This window comes from Hippocampus zosterae, chromosome 7 (assembly GCF_025434085.1).
Source record: "Hippocampus zosterae strain Florida chromosome 7, ASM2543408v3, whole genome shotgun sequence".
Classification (NCBI taxonomy): Eukaryota; Metazoa; Chordata; class Actinopteri; order Syngnathiformes; family Syngnathidae; genus Hippocampus; species Hippocampus zosterae.
The window spans coordinates 12,837,760-12,852,467 of record NC_067457.1 but is presented as its reverse complement, the minus strand read 5'-3'; the positions used below and the strand labels follow the sequence as shown (position 1 = coordinate 12,852,467).

Genomic DNA, 14,708 nt, shown 5'->3' with positions numbered 1-14,708 from the left:
GATTGCCTCGATTATTAACACATGCACATCAAATATGCATGTTTATCTCATTCCAATCAAAAAGTGGCAAAGGGCATCACATTAAAAAGTGGTAGATCTGCTGTTCCAACACCTGTAGTTGTTCCTAGCTCGAAAACAAACAAAAAAACAAACAAAAAAAGTTAGCAACCTACCTAGCAACTTGTTCAAATGGTAAATGCAGCAAACGGAAAGCAACCTAGTAAGGATGATAATGTGTTGGCATGGCGGGTGCTTGGCACTTGGACGTCTAAAGCAGAGGTGGGAGGGGTGAAGTGGATCAAACCATTTTTTGAAGCAGAAGGGGTGTATTGTATCATGTACTTGTGTGTTTTTCACAACTTTCTAGTTTCTTATAAACAACATGCAGTTTAGAATATATATATATACACACACAAAGATTTTTCAGGAATGCTATATATCTTTAGGAGTGCTTGAGCATCCTCAAAAATATGCTGGACGGGCTATGGGTGAAGCATTTAGGTAGAATGCAAATTCCTCTTCTCACAATTTCCACAAAACCACATTTTTGTCAAGGCTTGCATCTAGTAGTTCTGAATCAGATTTTCCTTCCATCACTCCACGCAACATGGTTTCATCCGATTCCTCCATTTTGTTAGCCATTAGCTGTGTCATATGATCTGTGAGTGTATCAGCGTAATGAGTTCCAGGGAAATTGTGCAGTGTTGTTTGGAACATAAGCTGCAAGTTAAGTGTATAGGGAGAAGAAAATATTCAGTGGTTTCTATCCTCCTGCCCTAATAATAAACATTTTTCCCCCCAAAAAAACAATGATAAATTAAGTAGGCGTGATACTTCCTGTGATTGTTGAAAAGGTTGAATTTATTCCTGTGTTTAACTGCTGAACAGAACCAAGAGGTGGATGCTCTCCTTTGTTTACCGGAGGACCCCACCACCCAAATTGGGGAAATATCTGAGCCCAGAGAGACGCCATATGATATGGCTCATTCAACAGACACACTAATGTACGAGCGTTCCTGCCAACCTGTAAATAGTCGGATCAAACACAACTCTGGGTCTAATGTGAGCTTCAGTCGTCATACAGAGGGAGCCGAGGACCAAACCCAGGTGAAATTTTAAAATCAAAACTAAAACTCTACTGTTTTATATATATTCAAGATGGTTAGCTAAAATATATTGTGGCACTCAAACACCTAATTAGTCATCATCATGGTCATAGTGTATATGTGCCTTCTGTTTCACCTTCTCCAGGAATTTCTTTTGGATTGCCAAGAAACTGAGGCAGACGATTATGTGTGTGACTACCACCTGGAGATGTTGAGTCTTTCTCAAGACCAGCAAAATCCAGCAAGCATTCAGTTTGATGACCTATCGTGGCAGTGTCACTTGCCTTCGCTGAAGCCGCTCGGCCTCAACATCATGCTCAACCTCTGCAACAATAATGTCACTCAACAGCTCTGCTGCTTCTCAGATCATTTGTCTAACTTGGCACTGCAAGAGAGCCATGGCAGTATGCAACCCGTTTGTGTTCCTTGGGGGCTCTGTGAGCTTTCCAGGCTCATAGGTAAACAATCCCCCCCCTCCCCAACTTTGAATCTGCTTTGAAAATCCATACATCTGAACAAAAAATGTCAAATTTTGGCATAATACTATATGTACACTGTTTTGTGTGCGTCAGGTTTCACTCCTGGTGCAAGGGAGATGTTTGAACAGGAGAGCCACTTGGCTCTTTACCAATTGCCGACTAGCGAACTTACAAAAGATGTGCCTTCGCGCCGTTTGCATTACATCACCAAACGTCAGCCCCCTATCTCCCACCTGATATCTCTTTTTGTACGAGACTCTTCCTCAGGTGAGTGCTTCTTTTTGACAGCTTTCAATCAGATTATGAATACTGTACAGCAGAGGTCCCCAACCCGCGCGCCGCAGGCCATTAACAGGTCATTTGGTACCAGGCCGCACAAAAAGAAGAAAGAACTTACATTCCTTCCGTTTCATACATTTCGGAATCTGAAAGATGTTTTATTTTGAAAAATTAGCGGCTTCTCTGTTACATCCGCCTGTATGTCACTCATGACGCAGGTCAAGGCACCCTTCTTGGTTATGTGATAGGTTACAGCTAAAATGAAACCCAGGAGCGAGCAAAATTAGTAAAAAAGAAACCATCCATCCATCCATCCATCATCCACCGCTTATCCGGGGCCGGGTCGCGGGGGCAACAGCTTTAGCAGGGAAGCCCAGACTTCCCTCTCCCTAGCTACTTCTTCCAGCTCTCCCCGGGGGATCCCGAGTCGTTCCCAGGCAAGCTGGGTGACATAGTCTCTCCAGCGTGTCCTGGGTCTTCCTCGGGGTCTCCTCCCGGTGGGACATGACCGGAACACCTCACCGGGGAGGCGCTTAGGAGGCATCCGAATCAGATGCCCAAGCCACCTCATCTGGCTCCTCTCGATGTGGAGGAGAAGCGGCTCGACTCTGAGCCTCTCCCGGATGACTGAGCTTCTCACCTTATCTCTAAGGGAGAGCCCGGACACCCTGCGGAGAAAACTCATTTCAGCCGCTTGTATCCGGGATCTCGTTCTTTCGGTCACGACCCATAGCTCGTGACCATAGGTGAGGGTTGGGACGTAGATCGACCGGTAAATTGAGAGCTTCGCCTTTTGGCTCAGCTCCTTCTTCACCACGACAGACCGATACAACGTCCGCATCACAGCAGACGCTGCACCGATTCGCCTGTCGATCTCCCGCTCCCTCCTACCCCCACTCGTGAACAAGACCCCAAGATACTTGAACTCCTCCACTTGGGGTAAGATCTCCTCCCCGACCCGGAGGGGGCACTCCACCCTTTTCCGACTGAGGACCATGGTTTCAGATTTGGAGGTGCTGATTTTCATCCCAACCGCTTCACACTCGGCTGCGAAACGCTCCAGTGAGAGTTGGAGAGCCCCGTTTGAAGGAGACAACAGCACCACATCATCTGCAAAAAGCAGGGATGCAATACTGAGGCCCCCAAAACGGACCCCCTCAACGCTTCGGCTGCGCCTAGAAATTCTGTCCATAAAAGTTATGAACAGAATCAGCGACAAAGGGCAGCCTTGGCGGAGTCCTACCTCCACTGGAAACGATTCCGACTTACTGCCGGCAATGCGAACCAAACTCTGACATCGGTGGTATAGTGACCGAACAGCCCGTATCAGGGGGTTCGGTACCCCATACCCACGAAGCACCCCCCACAGAACTCCCCGAGGGACACGGTCAAACGCCTTCTCCAAGTCCACAAAACACATGTAGACTGGTTGGGCGAATTCCCACATACCCTCAAGGACCCTGCTAAGGGTGTAGAGCTGGTCCACTGTTCCACGGCCGGGACGAAAACCACACTGCTCCTCCTCAATCTGAGGCTCGACTTCCTGACGGACCCTCCTCTCCAGCACCCCTGAATAGACCTTACCAGGGAGGCTGAGGAGTGTGATCCCTCTGTAGTTGGAACACACCCTCCGGTCCCCCTTTTTAAAAAGAGGGACTACCACCCCGGTCTGCCAATCCAGAGGCACTCTCCCTGTTGTCCACGCGATGTTGCAGAGGCGTGTCAACCAGGACAGCCCCACAACATCCAGAGCCCTGAGGAACTCCGGGCGGATCTCATCCACCCCCGGGGCCTTGCCCCCGAGGAGCTTTTTAACCACATCGGTGACTTCAACCACAGAGATAGGAGAGCCCACCTCAGAGTCCCAAGGCTCTGCTTCCTCCAAGGAAGGCGTGTTGGTGGAGTTGAGGAGGTCTTCGAAGTACTCTGCCCACCGGTTCACAACGTCCCGAGTCGAAGTCAGCAGCGCCCCATCCCCACTGTACACAGTGTTAGTGGTGCACTGCTTCCCCCTCCTGAGACGTCGGATGGTGGACCAGAATTTCCTCGGAAGCCGTCCGGAAGTCGGCTTCCATGGCCTCACCGAACTCTTCCCACGCTCGGGTTTTTGCCTCGGCGACCACCGAAGCCGCGGCCCGCTTGGCCAATCGATACCCGTCAGCTGCCTCTGGGGTCCCACAGGCCATAAAGGCTCGATAGGACTCCTTCTTCAGCTTGACGGCATCCCTTACTGCTGGTGTCCACCAGCGAGTACGGGGGTTGCCGCCACGACAGGCACCAACCACCTTACGGCCACAACTCAGATTGGCCGCCTCAACAATAGAGGCACGGAACATGGTCCACTCGGGCTCAATGTCCCCTGCCTCCCCCGGAACATGGAAAAAGCTCTGTCGAAGGTGGGAGTTGAAACTCCTTCTGACAGGGGATTCCGCCAGACGCTCCCAACAAACCCTCACAATACGTTTGGGTCTGCCAGGACGGACCGGCATCTTCCCCCACCATCGGAGCCTACTCACCACCAGGTGGTGATCAGTTGACAGCTCCGCCCCTCTCTTCACCCGAGTGTCCAGAACATGCGGCCGCAAATCCGATGATACAACTACAAAGTCGATCATCGAACTGCGGCCTAGGGTGTCCTGGTGCCAAGTGCACATATGGACACTCTTATGTTTGAACAAGGTGTTCGTTATGGACAATCCGTGACGATCACAGAAGTCCAATAACAAAACACCACTCGGGTTCTGATCGGGGGGGGCGTTCCTCCCAATCACGCCCCTCCAGGTCTCACTGTCATTGCCCACGTGAGCATTGAAGTCCCCCAGCAGAACAAGGGAGTCCCCAGCAGGAGTACTCTCCAGCACACCCTCCAGGGACTCCAAAAAGGGTGGGTATGCTGAGCTGCTGTTTGGTGCATATGCACAAACAACAGTCAGGACCCGTCCACCCACCCGAAGGCGGAGGGAGGCAACCCTCTCGTCTACCGGTGTGAACTCCAATGTACAGGCACTGAGCCGGGGGGCGATGAGTATGCCCACACCTGCTCTGCGCCTCTCACCATGAGCAACTCCAGAGTGGAAGAGAGTCCAACCCCTCTCGAGAGAACTGGTACCAGAACCCAGGCTGTGTGTGGAGGCAAGTCCGACTATATCCAGTCGGAAATTCTCTGCCTCACACACCAGCTCGGGCTCCTTCCCTGCCAGAGAGGTGACATTCCATGTCCCAAGAGCAAGCTTCTGCAGCCGAGGATCGGACCGCCAGGGTCCCCGCCTTTGGCTGCCGCCCAGCTCACATTGCACCCGACCCAAACGTCTTTGGAAAGTTTCTTTGGGAAGGGGAAAAGGTCCAGCCAGGAGATACGACTTGCAAGAAAAAGAAGGCTACATTTAATAGACAGTATCAGGAGTCCGACGTACAATACGGATTTATCTCAACGGGAGATTCCCACACACTGAGCCCACTCTGCATAATATGCGGCGATGGTGAGTCGTATTTTTCATGCACTTTGTATCTGCGTTGTATCTCATTTTGAAGGCACATTTAATATTACTATAGCAACCAGAGAGTGTTTTTAAGGCTCATACTTTACCCTTAACCGTGATATTTTTACAACTTTTGGTTTGTATCGGGATTATATACATCCTCACCCTGGCACTCTTGTGTCAATTTTCTCTAGTATTCATAATGGTTATTTCAATACCTTTCTCTATTTATCTACTTAGTTCTGATTTATCATTATATTTAATGTTTAGAATTTATCATTTTTACTCTGATTGATGTAGGTTGTTTGTACTATTTTTTTGAATTTGTTTTTGAACTCAGCAAGCGATTTACTCATTTTTAGGTCCGTTTCGAGATTATTCCACAGATTTACACCTTTGCTAGATACACTTCTTTGCTTAATGTTTGTTCTTGTTTTGAGTTTTTTGAATAAGTTGGTACCTCTTAATTCATAGTTGCTTACTCGAATTTCGAAAAACTTCTGAATGTTTTGGCAGAGCAGGTTATTGTGTGCTTTGTACATTAATTGGGCGATTTTCAAGTCAACCAGGTCATAACATTTCATCGTATTTAATTTGATAAATAGTGGATTTGTGGGTTCCGTATATTTTGATCTATTAATAATTCGAATTGCTTTTTTTGTAGTTTGAGAATAGGGAGTGTGTTTGTTTTGCAGTCATTTCCCCATATTTCCACACAGTAGGTCATATATGGTAATAATAATGAAGTGTATAATGTGTACAAAGATCTCTTATTTAGCACTTCCTTGGTTTTGTAGAGGATCCCTACGGTCTTGGCTATTTTTCTTTTTACGTTATCGATATGTGGTTTCCAACATAGTTTTGAGTCTATTACTAATCCGAGAAACTTGGTTTCATACGCTCTTTCTATTTCAATTGAGTTTACCATAATTTTAGCTTGGTGTTTGATTGGTCTTGTGCCAAAAACAATTAACTTCGATTTTTTCAGATTAAGTGACAATTTATTTCTGTCGAACCAGTTTTTTAATTTGTTTTCTACGGTTATCAGGAGCTGTTTCAGATTTATTCCAGAACAGTAGAAAGTTGTATCATCAGCAAATAGGAAACATTTAAATAGTTTTGAGACCTTGCAGATATCATTTATATATAAGATGACATATATTGTCATATCAATATTAAAGCAATCAGTTGACTTTTTATTTTTAAGTTTTTATAATATTTGATACTTCTCCTTGTTTTACAGCAGTAAGGAACATCGTGGAGGAGGTTTTTTTCTACGTATCTATCTATTTCAAGCAGGTTTGTTGGATCAGGAATTTGTTTTGCTAGGTTACTGCCGATGTTGACAAAATACTCATTAAATTCAGTTGCTATTTCTGCAGTTTTTTCCAAAATAGTATTTTTACCTTTGATAAAATACTCTGGACAATCAAATTTTTTAGGACCATTTCTGATTACTTGGTTAAGTATTTTCCATATTTCTTGTGTGTTACCTTTATTCTGCTCTAATAGTGAAAAATAATGATCTCTTTTACTGGTTCTTATAATATTTACTAGTTTATTTTTATAGGTCTTATATTTTTTTCTGCTTCTTCAGTTCTGAATTTTAAAAACAATTTATATAAATTGTTTTTCTTTTTACATGCGTTTTCTATGCCTTTCGTTATCCATGGCTTACTTGGGTCTTAATACTTTTTGGAGACTTTAGTTAATGGAAAATGTTTATCATATAAGGAGATTATGGTAGACTGAAATACTTCAAACGCTGTATTTGGGTCTTCGTTTGAGTAGACCTCGGTCCAGTTTTGTTTTTCTAGGTCTTGCTTAAAGGCATCGATGGAACGTTGGGTCCTTAGTCTTATTTCTGTTATACGAGTTGTTGATTTAGCTTTTCTATCGAAATAATTATGAAAAACTGCAAAAACAGGTAGATGGTCACTTATGTCATTAATGAGAAGTCCACTTTCCATTTTATAATCAATCTTATTTATAAATATGTTATCTTTCAATGTGGCCGTGTCAACTGTTATTCTGCTAGGTTTCAGGATTACTGGGAAAAAGCTATTGCTGTACATAGTATTTATGAAGTCAGTTGTTTTTTTTTTGTGTCTATTTGGGTTTAATAAGTCAATGTTAAAGTCACCACATATTATTCGTGTTTTCTTATCGTTGTAGTAACTGAGCATATCTGTTAGTTTTTTATTGGATGTGTCAATACATGTTCCTGGTGTCCTATAGATGCAGCTTATGATGATATTTGATGCCTTTTTATTGTGTATTTCAATGGTTAGACATTCCATTAGGTTTTCTATTGTTTTTGTCAATCTCTCGATTTTACTGCATTTAAGTGCTTTGTCTACATATATTGCAACCCCCCCCCCCTCCTTTTTTGTTTTCTCTATTAGTTGCAAACATTTCATAACCTTCTATTTCCATTTCAGTTGTTTTATCTTCATCAAGCCAAGTTTCTGATAGGGCAATTATTTTAAATTTATTGAATTTAGTCAGGTATTCTTTAATTTTTGTGAAGTTTTTATAGAGACTTCTACTGTTTAAGTGTATTACCGAAAGTGCATTTTCCAATTTTATATTAGTGTTGAATTGTTCATCCAGGTAATAGTCAGAGTTTGTTAACCTTTGTTTGTTGTTAAAGAAGTTATTGTCTGGGTCCAAATTGTTCTCGGGATCGAATGGCTTATAGTCAATATCTTCAAAGGGTTGGAAGTTCATGTTTTTGGGATGTGAATTTCCCGCTCCCACGTGGTCGTCGTTGGCTCCCTCACGGCCGTCGTTGGTTCCCTCGCTGTCGTCGCTCGCTCTCTCGCCGTCATCACTGGGTCCCTCGTGGTCGCTGGCTCCCTTGCGGTCGTCGCCGACTCCCTCACGCTCGCCGGCTGGCTGCCTCCCGGCTCTCTCACGCGCGCTGGCTGTTGTCTCCCGGCTGCCTCAGGCTCGCTGTCTCCCGGCTCCCTCGCGGTCACTGGCTCCCCTGCAGTCGTCGCTGGTTTCCTCTCGGTCGTCTCTGGCTCCCTTGCGGTCGTCGTTGGCTCCCTCACGGTGGTCGCAGGCTGGTTGTCTCCCGGCTTCATCACGGTCGCTGGCTTCCCTGCAGTCGTCGCTGGCTTCCTCGCGGTCATCAGTGGCTCCCTCACGGTCGGTCGTCGCTGGCTCCCTCGCGGTCGGTCGGTCTTGAAAAAGTTATTGTCCGGGTCCAAGTTGTTCTCAGTGTCAAACGTCTTGTGGTCAGTAGGGTTGGAAGTCATCAAAGGGTTGGAAGGGTCATCAAAGGATTTGAAGTCCATGTTTTTTGGTATGTGAATTTCCTGCTTCAGTAGGGTCAGAATTTTTATTGTCGGGTGGTGAAAATTTCTCAGTATGCTGCTTGATGGTGTTGAACTCGAGCCTGTTGTGTTGGAGTACTGGTGCGGGGGTGGACACTAAGTTTGTTATGTCTTAAGTAGGCAGTTTCCCCTCTGTCACGTGCAGCTTTTAATTTTGGGAGGAGCTCTTTTCTTTTTTGTCGTACAGCATCTGTAAAGTCTTCGTTGATGTAGATGTTGGAGCCTTTTAAGTATTTTGCTTTTTGTAGGATCCTTGATCTGTCCTTGTATCTTGGAAATTTCACCACAACTGGCCTTGGTCGAGGTCTTCCAGGCTCTTGTCTTCCTGTGCGGTGAGCTCTCTCCACCTCAATTTGCCCCTGTATCAGCAGTTTCTCCTTAAGGATTTTTTAAACTTTTTCCTCTGTTTCAGTCCACGTTTCTCCCGGTTTTTCCTCAATTCCATCAATTACTAAGTTGTTTCTTCTTGACTGTCCTTCCAAGTAGTCCACCTTGTCTGTTAATACAAGCATGCCGTCACATACTTTGTAGAATTCTGTTTGCATGTCTTTGGAATGGCCAGTTTGACAGATTAGATTTTTTTTAATGTCGTCTACCTCTTTTTGGGTAAAGTTGATGCTGGTTTTTATTTCTTGGACTTCCCTGGTAAAAGTGTCAAGTTGTGAGTTTGTTGAGTCTATTATCATCTTGACAAATCCTTTGAAATTTTCCTGTTGTTGTTGCAAGAGCGCCGTAAGAAGTTCTTTTTGTTGCTGGAGTAATTCATTTACTTGAGTGAGGGTCAGGGAATCATCTTCCTGCTTTGTGTCTTGCTTCTGTTTGGGTGGCATTTTGTCGGGTCTCGTTGCTACCCGGTTGTATGCTAGTTTGTGACGTGTCCAGTAGGCTTGCTGCTGGGTGTTTCTAACGTGGCAAGTGGGTTTACGGCTCCCTCACGCTCGCTGGCGTTTTGTTGGTTGGTCTCTGGTCGTGGGTTCCAGCTGCGTAGCGACTTTTCGCAGTTAGCTTCCGTGCTAACGTCTGCGGTTAGCTTCCGTGCTAACGAGCTAGCGTTTCGTCCAGCCCCCTCTTCACGTCGCCAATTTCTACACACGCGCTGCCACCATGTTTCGCTCTGTTCTTTACTTTCAAATGTGGGAAAGCTTCACACGAGAGAAATGTTGACTTTACTGTTGCTGCTCCAATGCGTAGCAACTCACGTGACGTGTTGCGGCCAGTTAGGAATTCTTCGTGTCATGTTTCGTGTCTATTATTATGTTTTGAAAATACCAGTTTTCACGGAGGTCCATCCATCCATCTAACCATTTTCTGATCCGCTATATCCCCACAAGGCTCCACCACCACCACCCCCTATTGTCTTCGGTCTGAGCTTTGATGTGATGGCTGCAACACAGATACTTGAGATAACGGTTCCTCTTTTGATGTTAAACATGTCCTCTGGACGGGTCCTAAAAGTGGGGAGGGTCAAGGGGCACTAAAGGTGATTGTAATCACAGTAATTCTTTCAAGTGTTTAAACAGATTCAACAACAGAGAGGAGCTAGAAAATCACAGTGAGGAATAAATTCCTTAACACCAGCTAATAGCAGGATACACAAACACGAACAACCATCCACGCTCACACTCACACCTCGGGACAATTTCAAGTGTTCAATCAGCCTGCTATGCATGTTTTTGGAATGGGAAGTCGGATTACCCAGAGAAAACCCACGCAGGCACGGGGAGAACATGCAAACTGCACACAGGAAGGTCGGAGCTGGGATCGAACCCAAAACCTCTGCACTGTGAGGTCGACGCAGTTTTCACACAGGTCATATCATATTATTTTATTTGTCCAGCCTTAAAGGCTGAAAATGTCTGACATGAAAAATGGTTCGGGTCCGCTGCTGTATAGTATGTGCACCCATGAGATCATGCGTAGCGGGGAGAAAACAGTAGCACTGTCATGCCATGTGATACCTGTGGTCAAAATATGCTATTAATTGTCGCAATACTTTCTCCTCAACCGCCAATGGGCTCATCATCGCGCACCAAAATTGTTCAGATTTCAGTAAAAAGAAGACTTGCCTGACTATGTATATTTGCAAATGCCGATGTTGTTCGATCCTCTTTGTTTTCAGAGAGTGTCCAGATGTTGTCACATGGCTCAGCTGATCTCATCTTGGAGGCCAGCACTGACTTTTGGGATGGTGCTGATATTTACCCTCTTTTAGGTTCTGACAGGTACACGTTGAATTTTTTTCTTTGTATAAGTATTAAAAAGCGCACTGAGAAAGCTGTGTAGTTTTTTTTGTTTGTTTTTTGCTTTTTTTGACTTATGTGTTTGTCTTTTTAAGGTGAGGTGATTTTGAAAGATCAATACATGGTACTCATTTTAGTTTAATATCCTGCTTATTCCAGGGTGGGGAACTATGGCACCTCGAGAGCCATATCCTGCCAGTTTTAGAAGACTAATGACTCCAACACCCATCCATCCATCCATCCATCCATCCATCCATCCATCCATCCATCCATCCATCATCTACCGCTTATCCGGGGCCGGGTCGCGGGGGCAACAGCTTTAGCAGGGAAGCCCAGACTTCCCTCTCCCTAGCTACTTCTTCCAGCTCTCCCCGGAGGATCCCGAGTCGTTCCCAGTCAAGCTGGGTGACATAGTCTCTCCAGGGTGTCCTGGGTCTTCCTCGGGGTCTCCTCCCGGTGGGACATGCCCGGAACACCTCATCAGGGCGGCGTTCAGGAGGCATCGGATCAGATGCCCAAGCCACCTCATCTGGCTCCTCTCGATGTGGAGGAGAAGCGGCTCGACTCTGAGCCCCTCCCGGATGACTGAGCTTCTCACCTTATCTCTAAGGGAGAGCCCGGACACCCTGCGGAGAAAACTCATTTCGGCCGCTTTTATCCGGGATCTTGTTCTTTTGGTCACGACCCATAGCTCGTGACCATAGATGAGGGTTGGAACGTAGATCGACCGGTAAATTGAGAGCTTCGCCCTTTGGCTCAGCTCCTTCTTCACCACGACAGACTGATACCATATCCGCATCACAGCAGACGCTTCACCGATCCGCCTGTTGATCTCTCGCTCCCTCCTGCCCTCACTCGTGAACAAGACCCCAAGATACTTAAACTCCTCCACTTGGGGAAAGATCTCCCCCCCGACCCGGAGGGTGCACTCCACCCTTTTCAGACTGAGGACCATGGTTTCAGATTTGGAGGTGTGGATCTTCATCCCGACCGCTTCACACTCGGCTGCGAAACGCTCCAGTGAGAGTTGGAGAGCCCTGTTTGAAGGAGCCAACAGCACCACATCATCTGCAAAAAGCAGGGATGCAATACTGAGGCCCCCAAAACGGACCCCCTCATCGCTTCGGCTGCTCCTAGAAATTCTTTCCATAAAGGTGACAAAGGGCAGACTTAGCGGAGTCCTACCGCCACTGGAAACGATTCCGACTTACTGCCGGCAATGCGAACCAAACTCTGACATCGGTGGTATAGTGACCGAACAGCCCGTATCAGGGGGTTCGGTACCCCATACCCTCAAAGCACCCCCCACAGAACTCCCCGAGGGACACGGTCAAACGCCTTCTCCAAGTCCACAAAACACATGTAGACTGGTTAGGCGAATTCCCACATACCCTCGAGGACTCCTGCTAAGGGTGTAGAGCTGGTCCACTGTTCCACGGCCGGGACGAAAACCACACTGCTCCTCCTCAATCTGAGGCTCGACTTCCTGACGGACCCTCCTCTTCAGCACCCCTGAATAGGAGTGTGATCCCTCTGTAGTTGGAACACACCCTCCGGTCCCCCTTTTTAAAAAGAGGGGCTCCAACACACCTGATTCAATTGATCAGGCATCTACAGAACTGATCGTTTGAATCAGGTGGACCGGAGTCAGTAGTGATCTAAAACATGCAGGATATGGCTCTCGAGGACCCGTACTTCCCTACCCCTGTACTTATTCTTTTGAGAACAATTTCCTAAAAACTAAATAGCTGTGGTTGTATATTTTTAAGCCAACCAATATTACTTGGAGGCACGTAAAATACAGGTAGATGAATTTAGAGCATTAAATCCTGATTTATCCATCCGATCTTGTCCCATTTCTGCTTTCTAGAAAAAAGATTCTGGACTTCTACCAGCGTGCCTGTCTGTCTGGTTACTGCTCAGCCTTTGCATATAAACCCATGCAAGGTTCATTGTCGAGCCAGTTGAATGGCAAGTGTGTGGAGTTGGCATCTGGTCCCTGTCTATTTTCAGGCCTGGAGCTGTCCTCATCCACCCCTAACAAGCATCCTTCCAGCAGGAACAGTTGGAGCTCAGACGGTATGTATCTTGAGCACCCCAATACCAGTTGGGCAAGTTGCGTTGGAACTGATGAGTTCTAGCAGGGGTGCAAAGTACATTATGAGTTACCAGTAACTCATGAAGTGGGAGTGTCGGTCACTCTCATGGTCTTAACTATATGACCAATTTTACATACTGGATGTTTTTTTTCAGACATGTCTGAGACATGCTACGCAGCACAATGCGTCGGTCACGTGTTCTAATGCGGACCTTGTCGCCCACGGGTACACAGGAGTAAAAAGAGGTTTTTAGGGGATTAAAATGAAGAGTAAATCAGTTACATTGCTGGATTGTTTCAACTAGGCAAAACATGCATAATTATAATTAAAAAGGAAAAAACACATAAGTCGCACTAGAATATAAGTCGCATTTTGGGGGGGAAATTTATTTGATAAAATCCAACACCAAAAACATACGTCACCTTGAAAGGCAATTTAAAATAAAAATAAAATAGAGAACAACAGGCTGAATAAGTGTACGGTATACTAATGTTACATGCCTGGCAATGTCAGTAACGACGTAACATATTAAGGGTTATTCAGATACCTCTAGCATAAAGAACATGCTAACACGTTTACAAAGCTATCAGTTTCACTCCAAATCACTAAATCCAATGAAATCTTCATCCTGTGTCACTTTTAAACAACTCCCCCAACTCGGGACGTAGATGCTTCCTCTTCTACGTCTCTTACGTCAGACTCATCGTCAATTTATCAACACGTGCAGAGAGCGCCCTCTTGTGGTTTAATATGAAAATAACATGTGAAATGACATAATCATGTGTTAATAATTTCACACATAAGTCACTCCAGAGTATAAATCGCACCCCAAACTATGAAAAAAAAACTGCAACTTATAGTCCGGAAGACACGGTACATGTATATGTTACATGTTGTCCCCAAGAAGCTTGGTCAAATCAACTATAATGCTGGGTTTCTTTCAACAAATGTCTTCAAATGCGGGGTCAAATTTTCTGCAATTCTGGTTGGTTTCAACTACTGAACATGTTTTTATTTATTTATTTTCAGTCAACTATCCAAATGGTGTAGGCCACATTACCAATACACGCATTTAATTCTAAAATGAATTCTGTAAATCTAATTACAGTACAGTAAGTATTGATTGCATTAGATGACCATTACAGATAAAACCGTTAAACTGCAAACCCTAAATATAGGCTACAGTTGGTCACTCAACACATATATTTCGCAAGAAATAACACCGGAATAGATGTAATTTTATGCGGATTTATAAGATCACCTTTAACTCAAGAACAAGAAATTCAGATTAGTGTCAGACAAAACAATTAACAGCAGTAGTGCACCGAAACTAACAAGTAGCAGGATCAGTTCACAATAAGTACTTATTAAGTAACATTAAGGGGAGCGAACAACCTGCAAACACTACAAGCTCTTCGATCAACTTTGAAAGCACATATTTGACCAACAAATAAAGTGGTAAATTTGACTATCCTGAAAAGTGGTAACTTTGGACTTCGGGCATTTTAAGATAAGATAAGATATCCTTTATTCGTCCCACACTGGGGAAATTTACAGCCTCCAGCAGCAAGAATGTATGTACAAAGAAGAAAGGAGACAGAGAAAAAAAAATATAGACTGTTTGTATGAATTCCCACATATGTTGTTACTGCTTTGGGTATTCGAAATAAGGATAGTGTCTCGAT

The 14,708-nt window shown here is 45.2% G+C and overlaps 2 protein-coding genes across 3 annotated transcripts in view; both read left to right on the top strand.

Moving 5' to 3' along the window:
• Positions 1 to 14,708, top strand: part of LOC127604129 (uncharacterized) — an 83,288-nt gene that overhangs the window by 33,027 nt on the left and 35,553 nt on the right.
• Positions 1 to 14,708, top strand: part of LOC127604117 (transmembrane protein 94-like) — a 119,823-nt gene that overhangs the window by 83,154 nt on the left and 21,961 nt on the right. For both annotated transcript variants that reach the window (XM_052071019.1, XM_052071018.1), the window contains exons 14-18: positions 889 to 1,107; positions 1,252 to 1,564; positions 1,679 to 1,852; positions 10,804 to 10,906; positions 12,795 to 13,003. In XM_052071019.1, coding sequence (XP_051926979.1) covers positions 889 to 1,107; positions 1,252 to 1,564; positions 1,679 to 1,852; positions 10,804 to 10,906; positions 12,795 to 13,003 — 1,018 coding nt within the window. The remainder of the gene's footprint in view (positions 1 to 888; positions 1,108 to 1,251; positions 1,565 to 1,678; positions 1,853 to 10,803; positions 10,907 to 12,794; positions 13,004 to 14,708) is intronic.